General features: G+C 54.3%; 1 protein-coding gene across 1 annotated transcript; it reads left to right on the forward strand.

Annotated features, from left to right (window-relative positions):
- The first annotated feature begins 3978 nt into the window (after window positions 1-3978).
- Window positions 3979-7950, forward strand: LOC34621487 (proteasome subunit beta type-2-A). Its single transcript, XM_026337700.1, has 3 exons — window positions 3979-4191; window positions 7185-7325; window positions 7834-7950. Exons 1-3 carry the CDS (start codon window positions 3979-3981, stop codon window positions 7948-7950), a joined length of 471 nt encoding a protein of 156 aa, XP_026193485.1.
- Window positions 7951-15645: the final 7695 nt, after the last annotated feature.

The following is a 15645-nucleotide window of genomic DNA, read 5'->3' on the forward strand; positions in this document are numbered from 1 at the left end:
GCGAAGACACACTCTACGGCTCTCCGCTGGAAAGTGCTCCCTGGAAATAAACAGAAATAAACACTGACTTCTTGCTGCGCCATGTATTCACTGAAAATCAATGAGTCATGTGGCGTCGCGCATGCACCGCACGCAGATCCCGCAAGCACTGCACATCTGTACAGCGGACCACAGGAGCACGAAGCTAGGATGCATTCACTGCATTATTACGCCAATATTAAGCTGAATTCTAGAGAGACGTTCCACAGCTGGCCGGAGTGCTTAGTCTCCCATCGACAGCATGTCCTTCATGTGGAGTGCGTCAAATCGTCGGCCGTTGGCGTCTGCTGTCTATACGGGTGTGTGCTGGGTAGTTTGCTTTTGCGACGGTCTCGACATGCCCATGGATGCCCTTAGCTACAGGCTCCCTCGCTTGCGTTTATTATGGGCCAGTCGCTGGGCGGTTCGCACAAACTAGGGAACAAGTAGCACTGCTGGAAACACGCGATAGAGCGCTGTCTAGTTCTTCAAGGCGGCCCTTATGCAGTCTGATAGATGGCAGTGCGATAAAACAACCTACTTGAAGGCACTACACCCACCTGCTCTTTTACATTTTTAATATTGATGGGCAGTGCTGCCCTTTCAGGGGTTCATTTTCCGCTACGGAGGACTGGGGTGAAAAAAGCCATTCTAAGAAAGGAACTCACTTGACTGCAGACTCAATACAAAGTTGATTAAAAGCTGTTGATTTCTGTTCAGAACAGCGCCCACCCTTTCCTGCCCACCTCCTTTAGGTTTCCTGAAACAGAGAGAGGGAGAGGTAGAGTGTGCCTTGCTGCAGCTGTGAAGCACTGCAAGCATCTACAGCTACTTCCACACAGGCTCTAGTGCAGAAGCACACACCACTGCATCTTCTTCCAATGAGCTAGTAGTACTCTTTAATGTATTGCCTATACCAATAGACTGACCAGGTATCCGGTTCCCTAATAATTTCTAGTTGAACGTAACTAGTGTACTAAAAAGTGCCAACGTGTATCTGAGCCGCTGCACTACGCATGTAGCCTTATCAAGCCCCCTTCCTACAGAGCGATTGGAGAGGGGGGAAAGCCACTTATAGAGATATCGTGCTTCTGATTACTTCTCCACTTCGCGCCCCCCTTTCTCTTGTAGAGCAGATACCCTTGTACTTGGCTATTAAACCGGCTAGATGTACGGCTTACTGACTTGTTACGGCGACACCCTTCTACAAAGAAATGAAAGCCTGCGCTTCAAAGGGACAGACGGCGAAACAGTGCAGCAGGCAAAGGCTCAATCAGCATAGTTCGACGGATGCAGCTGTTCATGCACCTGCGTTTTCTGCTCATGCATGCTGCTCTTGGCACTATTGTTGGTACTAGTGCTGCAGTTGCCACTCTGTTTTCTGCCTTCTTGAAGGCGTAAATACGCGTTGCAGAGGCATCAGCACTACCTCCGGTACACACGCTTTCATACCCAGCGACCCGAGTTGCATTAAAAAGATTTCAAATACACGACTCGTCGGGCGAGAGAAGGAAAGTGCAAGTGCACACAGCTGCACTCGGATCCAGGTTGCAGATAAAGGGAGCTTCCATGGGCGGCAACATCATCAGAGGATCGGAGGGGTAATCCTTAAAAGCAATAATTACTGTAGCACTCACCCGAGATGCCCCAAGCGTCTTCGCGCAGGGGGCAATTTCCTGAGAAGCCCTTCCTTTAGCCAGGTGTCTGTATGAGCATCTATTGAAGCGCATTTTCTTGCCTTTGTCTTGCCCATCGATGTAAGGCCTCACACTCTGTACTAGGCTTTTCGCCTGTTGTATTCCTGCCACACCTCCACGTCAGATGGTCCCCTTCAGCCCTTTATCCTTTTCAACGCGGCTCCGTCGGTCGTGCGTGTTTCCTGCCCTAGCTACACCACCTTCACGCGTCAGCCCCTTGTCGTACCGCCGTCTCTGTGCTAATTTGCAAGCTCTACAGCGATTGCCCAGATATACGTCGAAAAACAGACACTGCAGACTTCTTTACCGTGCAGAACCTTCAACGGCGGCTGTCCGCCCCCCCTGAATGCTGTCGCCCTCCTTCTGCTGCAGGTTGCATTTTGCGAGCATAATTCCATAGACCTCAACTTCGCTCACAGAGAGTTACAGTGGGAAGATGGCAAAAAAGACCCTTGTACCTCTTTCCAGGAGAGCCGGAAGTAGTCATCAAAGCCATCACATCACGAAGCTTTGCACTTGTAGCCGTGCCCTGCAAATATCACCCCCGTGGAAGCCGACACGGAGGCCTATGCCGTAGAAAATAGTTCACCAGATGCCAAGAACATGATGCTAGTATTGACCGATGAGCCAATAGCCTAGAGCCTCTTTAAACGCAGTACCTGGGGAGCCGTAAGCCGCTGAAGTCGCTCTTGATCCTCGAACTTCCGACGTTGCGCGGCTTGAACTACCAGTGTACTGTTCTTGCTCTCAGGAAGCGGTGACTCCGGCTGCGGACGGCCTAGGTAGGGTTGAGGAAATTCTGAGGATGTGGCAACTAATTGCTGGTTTTACGCCAGTTCCACAGTTCCATTTTCCACAAGTCCTTCCCACGGAGGGTTTTCTCAAGGTAGCTTCTGAAGGCGTGATCAGGCGGCCCTGTGCCTTTTCTCATGATCAGAGGGCGCCCGCATAAAGAGGCTTTCGACGCTGGTGGGGTGATCTAAATGGATGCCACGGAGGATGCGGTGACGACGCTGCACCACGCTTAGTCTACTACTGCTCTACGGACTACCCAAATGGACGCGTTGACTGCGGCCCCACTATTGCTCCATGGGAAAGCACCTGTATGAGTGTTTGGTATCCCTACTTGCACAGACTTATGGCAAGCTGCAGTTAGAGGCTGAGACTAAATCTAGCCATCGTGATTTTTGTCCAAACTCCAGAGACGGTCCAAGAGCTCGAACATCGCTTGCCAGCGACTCGGTCTGCTCCCCCTTAGCCCTGTAGCTTGTAGCGATGAGCCGAACTTCTGCTCTCATATTCCCTGCAAACTGTGTGTGCCTCCACGAAGCAAGTGGCCATCTAACCAGCCATATGGATGGTTTAAAAAGCGTCTAGATCAATCGTACGCAGCTACTTGATACCACTAAAAAAAATGCAATGCTGCGCTTCGCTACAGTCCGCTTGCCGGGGCCCTCTGGCTTCTCAACACACTTTATTTAGGGGCTCTCTGAGAGCCTTAGGGATACGGAAATAGCGCGTTGCGCAGATTGGCTCTAACTGTAAGTTTGACCACGGTAACACCCCCCTAGTGAGTACGCAGACACACTCTTGGGGTGTCCAGTATTCGGGTTAGGCGGAGGCAAGCTTTCGCTGTCGGGTGCTTAGATAGTGAACGTTATATTTTATGTTAGGAAAGAAGGGCGTCCAGTAGATGCCTCACTAGGGGAGTAGCTGTCTGGCAACTGCAGCGCATGCACAGGGGGTCGTCAGCGGCAGGACAGGGCACACTGTCAGCCTTTCCTGGGTGTTTGCGGCTCTAAATATATTCGAATTTCACAATGTTTTGTTAAGTGCCCCGAATTCTGCGTTTTTAGCTCATGCGGCACCCGTGGCAGCCACACTTCCTAGCGCCAGTGCTCGCAGTCCTGTGTGCTTGTCTGCGCGTCTGAAGAGGGACGCGAAGAAACTGAGGAAATAAGCAGCAGGTTATCTTCTCCAGTGTATTACTCCCAAGCTGTGTGTGCATTTGTTAAGGTGCCACGCTGGAATTCGACCAGTGTTTCTCGGACGTCCAGCTCTCTCCTTCTCCCTCATCAGCCCCCTGTATCAACGGCAGCTACATAGGGGGTTCCCCTTTCCGTGATTCTTTTCAGTGTAGGTGTTCGCTCTGCCTCCGTCCTCAGAGCGGCACTTTTCCCCGCCCAAGCCGCCGGTGCCCTCTTCTCACTCTCACGTTCTCTCCTGTCGCGACCGCTTCCCAGCTCCCCCTCCTTGCATCAAGATGGACACGTTGATCGGCCTACGGGGCAAGGATTTCGCGGTGGTGGCAGCGGACAAGTATGCGAACAGCTCCATTGTGCGCATGAAGAAAGATGAAGATAAGCTGCTGGTTGTTGACGACGACAAACTCCTGGCTCTGTCTGGGGAAGTCGGCGACCGAGTGCAATTCGGGGAGTACATCCGCAAAAACGTGCATCTCTACAGACTCAGGTCCGTGAAAATGGGCTTCCTTTTGAATTCTTCCGGCGGCTTTTCCCTACCGGGTGTACAGACACCTCACCTCAGGCATTGTCTGCATCCCATAGGTAGCAGTCTATTTGAACTGCCGGGATCCCCTCGCTTTCAATGCAACCGACCCTTCCGAAATTCGCTTTAGCACTGGCCATTCGCTTAGGGCGGCTGCACTCTTTTCAAAGAAAGCGTCGCTGACCGCTGCATCATACCCACTCGTCAGCGTGCCGTGCATTTCTGCACTTCTGCTTTGCACGACATCGTCTGTGATTTACAGATCCAGCATCAAGCTATCTACGACAGCCGCAGCGCAGTTTGCTCGGCAGCAGCTGGCGCACTTCCTCAGGCGAAGCCCTTATCAGGTCAACCTTATGGTGGCAGGCTGCGATGAGGTGGGTGGCTGCTACTTGAACCGCCGACAGCGGAATACTGCTAGGCGTACAAGTAAAAAATATCAAAGTAGCACTCCAGTATGCACTCTCTACCAGTGCAGTAGATCAGTATTTTTTAGTAGGAGGAGCTGCACCGCCGTCTTTGTTAGTCTTCATTCGGCCCTTACCCATGGAGGGACGACCCTGCACCAACACAACAGCTGTGGTTGCAAAATCCATGTATTTTAGGCTGCACGTTGGAAAGGGGGACGCATTTATATTCCTCATAGCACACGCGCACTTAAGAAGTCTGATTAATTTCATGACGGGCGGTAGCAATTCGTAGGCTCGGCTCGGCCCGACCTATTTGTATCATAGCAGCGAGACTATGCCCGGGTGCTCTGCATTTCTTCGCGTACCTACTGCGCCATTATTAATATAGACAACTAATTTTCGGTATTCATAAGCTTGAACGCTAGCAGAGCATGGAGCAATGCGTGTATCTCTTTAGGAAGTCAAGGCACACGCCCCTTCCCGTCTTTTTTGCATTGGATCCTCTTTGCGATTGTGTGCCTCACCACGTGTTGTGGCTTTATTCATGTGATTTGGATGTAGGGTGGGGCCTCCTTGTATTGGATTGACTACCTGGCCAGTGCAGTGCCAGTGAGGAAGGGCGCCCATGGATATGCTGCCTATTTTGTTGAGGGTCTACTAGATCGGTGGTACAAGGAGGATCTGACAGAGGAGGAAGCTTTGGAAATCCTTAGGAAATGCAAGCACGAACTGGCGAACCGATTTCTAGTGTCTCAGACAGATTTCGTGGTAAAGATCGTCAACAAGGATGGCATTCGACAAGTGGAAATATAACGGAACGACCCAATGACAGCGCACACATAACTACATTTCATGGAAATAGGAATAAATACACACTAGTGCGATGAAGGAGCATGCCGAAGCATGCAAATGAAAGGATAAGTGGTGTGGCAAAACGGCAAGTGGCCACATGCGCTGCAGACCAGGGCCCTGGGCTGAATCGACAGCTTCATTACGCCTTCTAGCATCTTTGGAAAAACCTGACGCTTTATACTTAAATGAGGAGGAACACTTCATTTCTCTGTTTACTAGAACTGCCGTTGGTTGCTTTTTGCACTAGTTGTAGGCCGAATAATTGACTTTACTCTCCGTGTTACAGCAACACCTTTATGGGGGTGTTGTCTCAGTGTTGAATAGGGTGTGCTTGAGTTTGCACTCCTCGGCATGACGCCATCTGAAGCCTCCCTTCGTTTTACCGCCTCTCCGCCAGTCACTGTGGTGCTAGAAATAAGTGCTGCAATAATACCAAGGACACGCCGTATTCGCTGCCTTGCTTGAGGGCATCGCACTCTAGCGATGCAGTTGCTCACTTCCACCGGTTGAAGGAGAAACGTGCTGCTGTTTGCGAAAGGTACATGAAACTGAGCGGTACGCTCCTGCAAAAGGGGCTACGCCGTGAGGAAAAGATGTGTTTACGTAGTTGAACTGTGTTGGCGGAGGCTTAAGCAAAATAGCTTTCAGTTCCTCAGGAAAAGCAAAGTTGAATTGAATAGGATTTAGCTCATAATTCTCTCTCCTCGCACTGGCTTGCGAGGCAAAATGGCATGAGAGGAGAGCGAGAACAAAATCTCGGCGATACCAGCTGCCGAGTGCAGATTCTTTTGCGCACTGTAAACAGCCACCTATTAGGGTTGCAATGCAAGACGCACGCGAGTGCCCGTGCATTCATAGGGGGCCAAGAAGGCTCCAGTTGCTTCCCCCTCACGTTTATACAATTGACATTTACCTTCGATGTCGCTGAGAAGAGCATAGACAAGAGGAATTTCTCGGCATCTCTGCGCAACCTGATCGTTTCGGAACCCTAGAAGGGTCCGAGTGTTTGAAATTTAGGGTGCACGAACAACGACAACAGGCGCAAACGCAGCCTCACTGATATCAAAAAAATTTTTTTCAAGTAGCTACCGACCACGGCGTGATCCCGAAGAAAGCCCTGATTGCTGCACCTCGAGTTTCTACACTACATGCCTTGTTCTCTACGAGCCGTGACAGCAGACAGCTTTTAACGTCTGTCTGCTGCTGGTGTGCAACGGATGCCTTTCGCATGCGGCAGAAGACAGACCAGGAGGCAGCCCGCTGCCACGGGAAGACGGCTGCTACGTTCCACTGCACTGGTAAAAAGAGGGGGACGCAAAGGCAACAAAATTCATCAAAAGATTTTCTTCCAAAACAAAAGACTGAGCCGCCTACGGGGTAGCTAGGTAGCCGCGGCTCTCCCAGTTGGGAAAGAAAGAGGAAAACAAAGTTCTTAGCCCTGCTGAACAAGTCCGCAGAGAGCAAGAATCCTATGACTGCTTGGCGAGACACGCATTCAACAGAAGCCCGCTACCAGAATCCCTTCACGGGGAGCGACTGTAAAGAGAGAAAGCAGATGAAGGAGGCGACGGCTGTCGGGTCGAAGGCTGCCTGCTGCTGCCCAGCGCCCTCTCAGCAAAGGGGAATGCAAGGAATTGGTAGAGCATCGAACTCGCAGGATCCAACGTTCCCAGGGGTCCTCTCTGTGGGAGGAGGAGAGGCCGCCTCGTCGAAGGCTTTCTCCCTTGCTGCAGCTGTTGCTGCAGCTGTTGCTGCAGCAGGCAGCGCTCGCGCACTGGAGGATGCAGACGCAGCTTCCGTGACGGAAGACGCCGCTGCAACCGATGAAGCCTCTAATTTTGTGCGTTTTTGCTGCTGCTGGCAGGAGGAGCTGCTGTCGGGAAGAGCCTCAGGAGCTTCGGCGACTCCCTCGGGTGTCTCTACGGGCGAGCGATGGGCAGCCTTCCCCACAGCAGCAGTCGCCGTTGTAGCAGCAAGACGCGAGTGAAAGCTGCCACAGGAGGAAGTGCTCGCACTGCGTGTCGTGGCATCCGCCTTGGGGTCTTCTCGGAAGGCGACGCCGCTGCATGCGTCATGCTTCTCGCTGCCTAGCACTGCATGTTCTCTCGAAGTCTCGAAGCCTCCGGCAAAGACAAGGGACTGAGCGGCAGAAGCAGCTCCTGCTGCAGCAGCAACAGCAGCAGCAGGAGCATCCACACCCTGCTGGCCATTCAAAAAACGCAGCAGGGAGGCAGCAGCAAACGGCCTGTCTTTCTCCGATGCGTGAACTTCTTCACTGCGCTGCTGTCGTCTGCTGATCGTTAGCGTTCCGCTGTACTGTGTCGCTGAGGCAGAACCCTCCAGCCAAGGCGCCAGCGGCGGCTCCTCCTGCTGCTGCTGCTGCTGCTGCTGCTGCTGCTGCTGCAACTGCTGCAGTTGCTGCAGCACGGCCAAGGCTTGGTTCTGCGGCTCCCCTTGCTCTGTAACCGCTTGCAGCAGCGTCAGCAGATCGGCGCCTTGATTTGCGAGAAGCTTCTCTTCTCCCTGCTCCTTGCTGCCGCTCTCTAGGAGACTCGCCAGCGACTGCAGCGCGTTCAACATGTCCTCCTGAGGCGGCAACTGCAGTAGAGCCTGCTGCAGTTGCTGCTGCAGCTGCTGCTGCAGCTGCTGCTGCTGGTCGGTTGTTTCCAACAGCTCCGAGAGAAAGGCGGGTTGCTTCGGCAACATGTGGCTCGACACTGCCCCCTTCGACGGAGCTTCAACGACGAGCCTCCCTGGAGGGCTGGTGCTCTCGGTGTTGAGATCCATTCCGAGAACCTTCAGATCCAACGTTCCCGTCTCCAGGGAACACAAAGGCGAGGCTGCAGTATCCGGAGACTGGCTATGAACGAGGTGATGATAGGGAGCAGCAGGAGACGGTCCACCTCCCGCCCTTGCCTGCGAGCCGTCGTGCTGCTCCGCGCTGCTCAAGAAGGCAGTGAGAGACAACGGCTGTGCCTGCTGATCGGCTTGGGAAGCCGCTGTCGCCGCGACTGCGCCTGCGGCTGCTGCTGCCGTCGCCGCGCTGCTTCCTTCGCCAGACAGCAGCTTCAGCAGCGCCGCCGAAGGATCTAGAGCTGCCAGGTGCTGCAGCAGCAAGCCCGTGCTCTTCGCTGTGCCGTCCTGCTGCGTCTGCAACTCTGAGCGAGCGGACAGGAGACTGAGCGCTGCCAGATCGAGAGCCATCTGGGGTCGTGTGGTGGAATTCAGAGCAGCAGCAGCAGCAGCTGCTGCTGCTGCTGCTGCTGCAGGGTTCGTCTGCTGCTGCTGGGAGTAGCAACCCATCGCCAGTAGCTGTAGAGAGGCGGCGACGCCGTCAACCTGCGTCTCCTTCTCGCGGAAGAGCGCTCGCTGAAAGGCAGCTTCCCTGCCACTGCCCTTCTTGCTGCTGGCGCTGCTGCAGTACAGGAGCGCCTCGATGGCGGATGCTGCACTGCTGCTGCCGCTGGTTTCCGGAGACGCGCCTGCAGCGTCGACTGCTCCACTCGAGGCGCAGCGGGGAGGCTCGGAAGACTTCTCCGCGAGGGAGACGGCGGTGGTGCTCGCCTTCTTGCCGCATCTTTTCGTGCCGCCAGAGCGGCAGGAAGGCGCGACGACAGCGGGGGAGCAGGCAGCAGCCACGGGAGCTGCTGCAGCCACCCCCGAAAGCGCGGATCCAGAAATCTCCTCCGAATCAGAACTGCCAGTATTGGTCGCTTCTGTGGCGAGGAAACCCTTGGAAAGGCCATTCGCGGAAGCATTCGTGAGGCGACTTCGCGAATACGGCGAAGCGAAGAAGGGGGGAAGTCTCCCCGTGTCTTGCATGAAGGCTTTCGCCTCGCGAGCGGCTTCCCATGCCCCTGTTAGACCCCATTTCTGCGACACGCATGCAAAGCGCGACAGAGAGTGGGCGCAGTCTATTCGCGCATTGAAGCTTTCGAACAGGCAAGAAGGGGATGCGAAGCTGACGCGAAGAATCGCCGCAGAAAACGCATGCAGCCGAGAGAACGCGGGGGGGACGAGGAAGAAGAGAAAGGGACGGACAGAAAAGACAAAGGAGAGGAAAAGAGGGAGAAGGAAAAGAGAGAGAAGGAAAAGAGGGAGAAGGAAAAGAGAGAGAAGAAACAAAGGGAGAAGGAAAAACGGGAGAAGGAAAAGAGAGAGAAGGAAAAAAGGGGGAAGGAAAGAAAGGGAGAAGGAAAAAAAGGGAGAAGGAAAAGAGGGAGAGGGAAACAGGGAGAAGGAAAAAAAGGGAGAAGGAAAAAAGGGAGAAGGAAAAACGGGAGAAGGAAAAAAGGGAGAAGGAAAAGAGAGAGAAGGAAAAGAGGGAGAAGCCGTTGGAGATATTGGGAGGAGGAGAGGCTTTTACTCTTTATATCTCTATATCAAAGGCTGTGTGTGTGTTTCTTTTTTGAGGAGCAAATCGCGCGGCGAGGTTGTTTGCCTACGGTTAAAGAGAAAGACTTTTGATGGCGCCCACAATAAGGTCCTGAGAGAATGCGATACACCAGGCGAACTTCCTGAGGCGAAAAAAAAAGAAACACGCGGAGAAAAGCGATCAGGCAGACGGCGCGGAGAGATGGAGGGAGAGCCAGGAGGAGTGCATGCAGACAAGCGCGAGAAGGCTCTTTGAGGGGGAGGCTGAAGGGGAGAAGGAGAAGCCGTGGAAGGGGGATCTAGCTGGCTGTTTTTTTGTGCGCGGCAACACGCGGTTGGTTTGGATAGACAGCGAACCTTCTTGTTCCCAGGCTGGTAAATATGGCCGGGTTGAACGTCTTCCACTTCGTTCATATTCGGAAGAAGTTAGGAGACGACTGAGGAAAGCACGACGCTGGGGGAGAGGCGCAGAGGCATGGAGCTGGTGAGTAAGAGGTCTTGTTCACTGACCCCTCCTTCTTCACGCGCCGTCGAGTGTCTGGCGAGCACGGCTGAGAGAGCGGGAGTGGGGATGGAATGCGGGAAGAGGGGAAGAAAAGGAAGTCTTTGGAGAGGCGGAAGCCTTCTCAGCACGTTTCTGTCTGGAGGACGGTCGTGGGTACAACGCGTGGTGCTGGGCGGTTCGCTGCAACGCGCCTTGGCGAGCGTTTTCGTTTCTCCCCAGCCAGCGAGGCGGCTAGCCAGGTGGCTAGCCAATCGGTTCCGGCGCTGCTGCGGAAAAGCGCGGGAAGAGACGCTGTGGCGGCTGGATGCAGAAAAGCGAATTGCCCTGCTGGGGATACACCCCAGCGCCGAGTTTCAGCGGCTGAGAGGGTCGGCTGGACGGAGTAAATTTGAGCGCGCGAAAGGAGCAAGAGAGTTGGCAGCAGGAAAAGGTGGCAGGTGGGAATCTGCCTTTCCCTGCCTGGTCGTCGGTTCTGAGTGGTGCTCGCGAAAGAGAGACACACACAGACACAGCGAAGGTGCCGCTGCCGCCCCGAGAGGAGTTGCCCGCTCCTTCCCTCGTCTCCCCCGCCTCTCTCTCCTGCCCTTCGTCCGCACCGCGCTCACCCTTTGGCTTTAAAAGGAGAACGCAGTGGCACGAGAGCCTCCAAAAGGTTTGCGCAATCCGTGGAAACCCCACGAGGTCCGATGTGCTGACGGCAGACGTGCTGCGCGCGAGGAGACGGGTGGAGCTCGAAGTGTTTCTCTGAGAGCGCAACAAAGGCTTAGTGCCCTCGAAAAACGGCGCGTGGAATATTAATCTCCAGCGAGAGAGGCGTGCAGAAAGAAGCAGCCGCGCGTGGGGCTGTATCCTGCGAAGAGTGGCGTCTGCTGCTGTATATACATCTGCCGCAGAGGCCGGTGGCTGTCTCGCAGTGTCTTCGGATGTGCCTCTGCCGCTGGCTGTGTCTTTTGTGTATATTTCTGAGGCGTCTTGAGAGTTTGTTCAGCAGCTGTCAGCAGCAGCCAACGGCTGCAAGGGCGGCCGCTCTCCGCGTCTTCTTCGCTCGGGGGAAGCACGCGGCATGAGCCCTTCAGGCAGCGGGAGTCATCGTGCCGAAATACTCGGAGCAGCGCGCAGCTTGAGTAAACGCTGGGAAGATCTAGAGCATTTCAGTGCCGAGAAGAAGTGCTGAGGCGTTGAAAGAGACCGCTGTCGGCACTCGCTCACCACGCCAGCAGCAGCGTGGCTGCAGCAGCAGCGGCTGCTGCTGCTGCAGCCACGCTGGTGCTCTCTCTCTCGCGCGCACGGACGAAAGGCGCTGCGCGCGGTCGGGTGTGTGTCTGTCCTATATTCCCCCTAATATATTCGCATTTACACCGCCGCTGCTGCTGTTTTCCGCGGCGTCCTCCACCCTCTTCCCTTGCATTCTTTGCTCGCTCGACACACAGCGCCGTCAAGCGCCTGTCTTCTGAGAGAGGAGGCCTTCAGACTGCCACAAGTGCCTCCGTGGGGCAAAAGCGGCTCCCCCCCTGCCCCCGACTCCCCGCTGAAGTCAACGCAGCTCTCTCTCTTCGGTGTCTGAACTCTCTGCCAATTGGTTCCAAAGACAAGCCCCTCAAAAGGCGCTGCAAGGCGCTCCTACGAATCAGGGAAGAGCGCTTCCGTCCAAACGCCACCCTCTAGGCAAGGCCGCTGCGACTGCCGCAGCGCGCTGGATATCTTCGCCGCTCGAGACACCGCAGGAGCACCCTCCCGAAACGCCGTTCAAGGCACACAGACAGACAGACAGACAGACAGACAGACAGACAGACAGACAGACAGACAGACAGACAGAGACAGACAGACAGACAGACAGAGACAGACACAGAGAGAGAGAGCCACACATACACACACACCCTTCGCCGGGCTAGCTGTGAGGACACAGCAAAGCGAGAAAAATGGTCTAAACGCTCTCCTTTGGAGTCATGCGTCGCACAATCTTAGCTTGCGCGGCATACAGGACGCACGCAACTACCACACATAGTACATATATACAGACACACACACCTATTTCTGCACACGTATGCACATGCATACATACTTACACATACATATGCGCATGTAGATACACACGTACCTTCGCACAGCCGTACGTTCACTTATCCATCCATGCACGCATGCACACGTGCACACTTTTACATACATTCACATACACATACATTCACATACCCATGTTCACATTCGCATTCCCATAGGCACACACACACAGACATGCTCACACACACAGGTACACAGATGCAAGCCTCAGTTCAGGGCAGTGGCAACCTTTGGAAGCAATACCCACAGTCAACCTCCTAGCAAGGGCAAGCAAGAGGTGCACGAGTTCCCAGAAGAAAAAGCCGACAGAAAGCGCCATTCGTCCCTGCCCCCATGCAGCGTGCTCCGTAACGATGCCTTCTTCTCGACTCCAGCGTATTTCGACAGCGCTGCACGTTCACGTCATACCCTAAGTGGATTGCGTTTAAGGGTTTATCCCATACGCAGTCGCTGTAGGGCGCTGAAAAAGCCAGGAGTTCCCTAGGTAGCTACTGTATAGCTAGCTAGCTAGCCGAACTGCGCTGCGCTGCTTCGCCAGTGCCTCTGTTACCTTCTACCCCTGCGCTAAGAGGGTTTGCCTCCGGAGTGCGTGTCGCAGGGAGGCGAGCTGAAAGGTAGGCACCCCGTCAAAACGGCCAAACAACAAGCCGCGAGATATCTTTAGCCTTCCAGGTTAAGCGACAAGAACAGATATCGCGTCTAAGTGACACGAATACAGCGGGCGCTTCGGCTGTCTGTACAGCTTCGCCCTTGGAGCCACGCTCCCTTGAAAGCCTTCCTTGCGGCTCTGTTTCATGGTAGCTGTTGTGCCTAGGAAGGGGTTGTGTCTGCGTCTCTAAGGACATGCCGCAACTCTTTTCTAAACTGTTTTGCCACCCTTTCTTGGCTTTCCCTCCTCAGTCGCTCGATCCGCCTAAACAGCCGTGCAACAGGTCCCTGCGCAATCACGCGCAGCAGCGAGTCTCCTTTCCATCGGTGGCAATGAGGGCTGCTGGAAAGATGTTGTGCCAAGAGAGTACGTAGCCGAGGATGTGCAGGTGATAGATGCAACAGAAATGGGTAGAAGTGAGGCAGCGAGCGGCAGCGTGGGGCGGATAGACGGCTGCGAGTTCGTGTGCAGCGGCAGAGGAAAGGGTGAGGGCAGCACACCACAAGAAAACGCAAAGCTTCCCTCCACACACACCTCTCCCTCCATCTCAGGCCATACAAATCAGAAACTCCATCGAGGGTCTTACTGTTGTGCGGCTGGCAGTTTCAATTTCCTCAGCAGACGGTGGGGGTGCCTCGTGGGGGCTGAGACAAAGTGGGGGGAGAATGCACAGACGGGGAGAGAATATATATATATATATATATATATATATATATATATATATATATATATATATATATATACACTACATACATACACTACACTACATACATACATACAATACATACACTACATACATACATACACTTCATACATACATACACTACATACATACACTACATCCATACAATACATACATACACTACATACATACACTACATACATACACTACATACATACACCACATGCATACGTATATACAGTCAAACCCACGAAAGCGGGAGGCAGCAGGAGCAGCAGGGAGCTCCTGGAGCACCGAGAAGAATCAGGAGGACTCTTTAGTGCCTTGTTGCCGCAGCAGCGAGGCATGCAATTTTGAAGCGTTCCTGGTAGCATCGCTCTCTGAGGGCTTACTTGCACGGAAGGCTGGCTGCCCACCGCAAGAGGTTCCTTTGCGAAGTAGCTCCGCAGATGAAGGCGTTTGAGCGGAGATTTACGAAGAAAGGGAGTCCTCCACAACGCCCACGATCGAGACGCTGCAGCAGCTGAAGACAGCCAGAGAGCAGCAGACTGCAGGCTGATCAAGAGCGAGAAGATAGATGCAGCCGAAGGCACACGATGCATCCCGCGGAAAGGTTGACGGTGAGTATGAGTCAGCGAACTCTGGAGACCTTTTTGCGCGATGCTTCCGAGAGCGGTCCGCACAGTTCGTTCTACGCAGCAGCCGTGAGTGGGGGCAGCCGCGAAGGTAACCATGCATGCGGCAGATGGAAGCCTCGAGAGGACCACAGAGGATGAGGCAGAATAAAAGGAAGTAGCATGTACACCGTAGGCAGCGCGCAGAAGACGGGAAGGCGGCAAGCAAGAATTGAGGCAGCAGCAGCAGCGATGACACGGTCCAAGAACACAGGCTACAGCCCAGCTGGCTGTCATTACGCTTCAGGTGGAAAGGCTCTACAACGCACCAGTGTGTGTGTATATATGTGTGTGTTATGTGTGTGTGTTATATGTGTGTGATGTATGTGTGTGTGTGTTGACTGACACCGCATGAAACAAAGAGCGCTATCGAAGAATCCGTCAGAATTTAGAAGACGAATAGGGGCTGAGTAAAGGCGTGTACGAGTGGCCTAGGGGGAGCTGCTGCATAGGCGCACCGTGAGTACCTTGGGGGGATTCGTTTTTTGGGGGTGGGAAAAGGGGGTGCTGAGAAGGTGGTTGTTTTTGCTTACCTCGTAGTTGAGCTGGTTGTGCCAGACTTCGAGCCTTAGAATTCGCTCGCCCGTTTGTTCCTCCACAAGGCGGAGAGGCCGTTCCATCCGCTGTGGTATTAAGGCAGGCACAGGGGCAGGCAGGCACAGTGGCAGCAGCGTCACGTGTAGAAGCAGGCCTAGTGAGGGTTGTGTGGGGAGAAGAGCGCGAGAAGGAGGCGAGAAAGAGGGTGAAAATGACGGCGTACCTCGCAGTAAGGGCAGCCCTTGCCTATGAAGGCCAGGAGGTGAGGCAACGCTTGCTTTCTCTCCTTTGCGTCTGCACCCTTCCTTGTGCCGCCTCTGGAGCCGCTAGAAGTCCACAGACGAAGCCAAGCGGCACGCATGCGCCTGCGTGGCGCGTTAATGGGGAGATCTGAACGCCTGTGGAAGGCGAAACTCCGTTGTGCTACCAGGTGCCAAGGGGGGCCACCCCCTTGCCCCCGCGCGTTAAAGCCTCCCAGAGTGCTCTTCAGCAAGGAGGCACTTGCAAGAGGGAGGAAGGAAGAAAGACTCACGAGAAAAAACAGTACCACGGAGGAGGGGAAGGTGCAAAGACACCTCAGGGTCATGGTCCGGGGGCCCACCCTCTGAGCTGTCGATACACCGAAAGCGCTTCGTCCAAGGGCTGATCAAAGGGAAAGCACGGCCTTCTCACCCCTTAAAA

Source organism: Cyclospora cayetanensis, unplaced genomic scaffold (assembly GCF_002999335.1).
Source record: "Cyclospora cayetanensis isolate NF1_C8 unplaced genomic scaffold, CcayRef3 CcayRef3_contig_2, whole genome shotgun sequence".
Classification (NCBI taxonomy): Eukaryota; Apicomplexa; class Conoidasida; order Eucoccidiorida; family Eimeriidae; genus Cyclospora; species Cyclospora cayetanensis.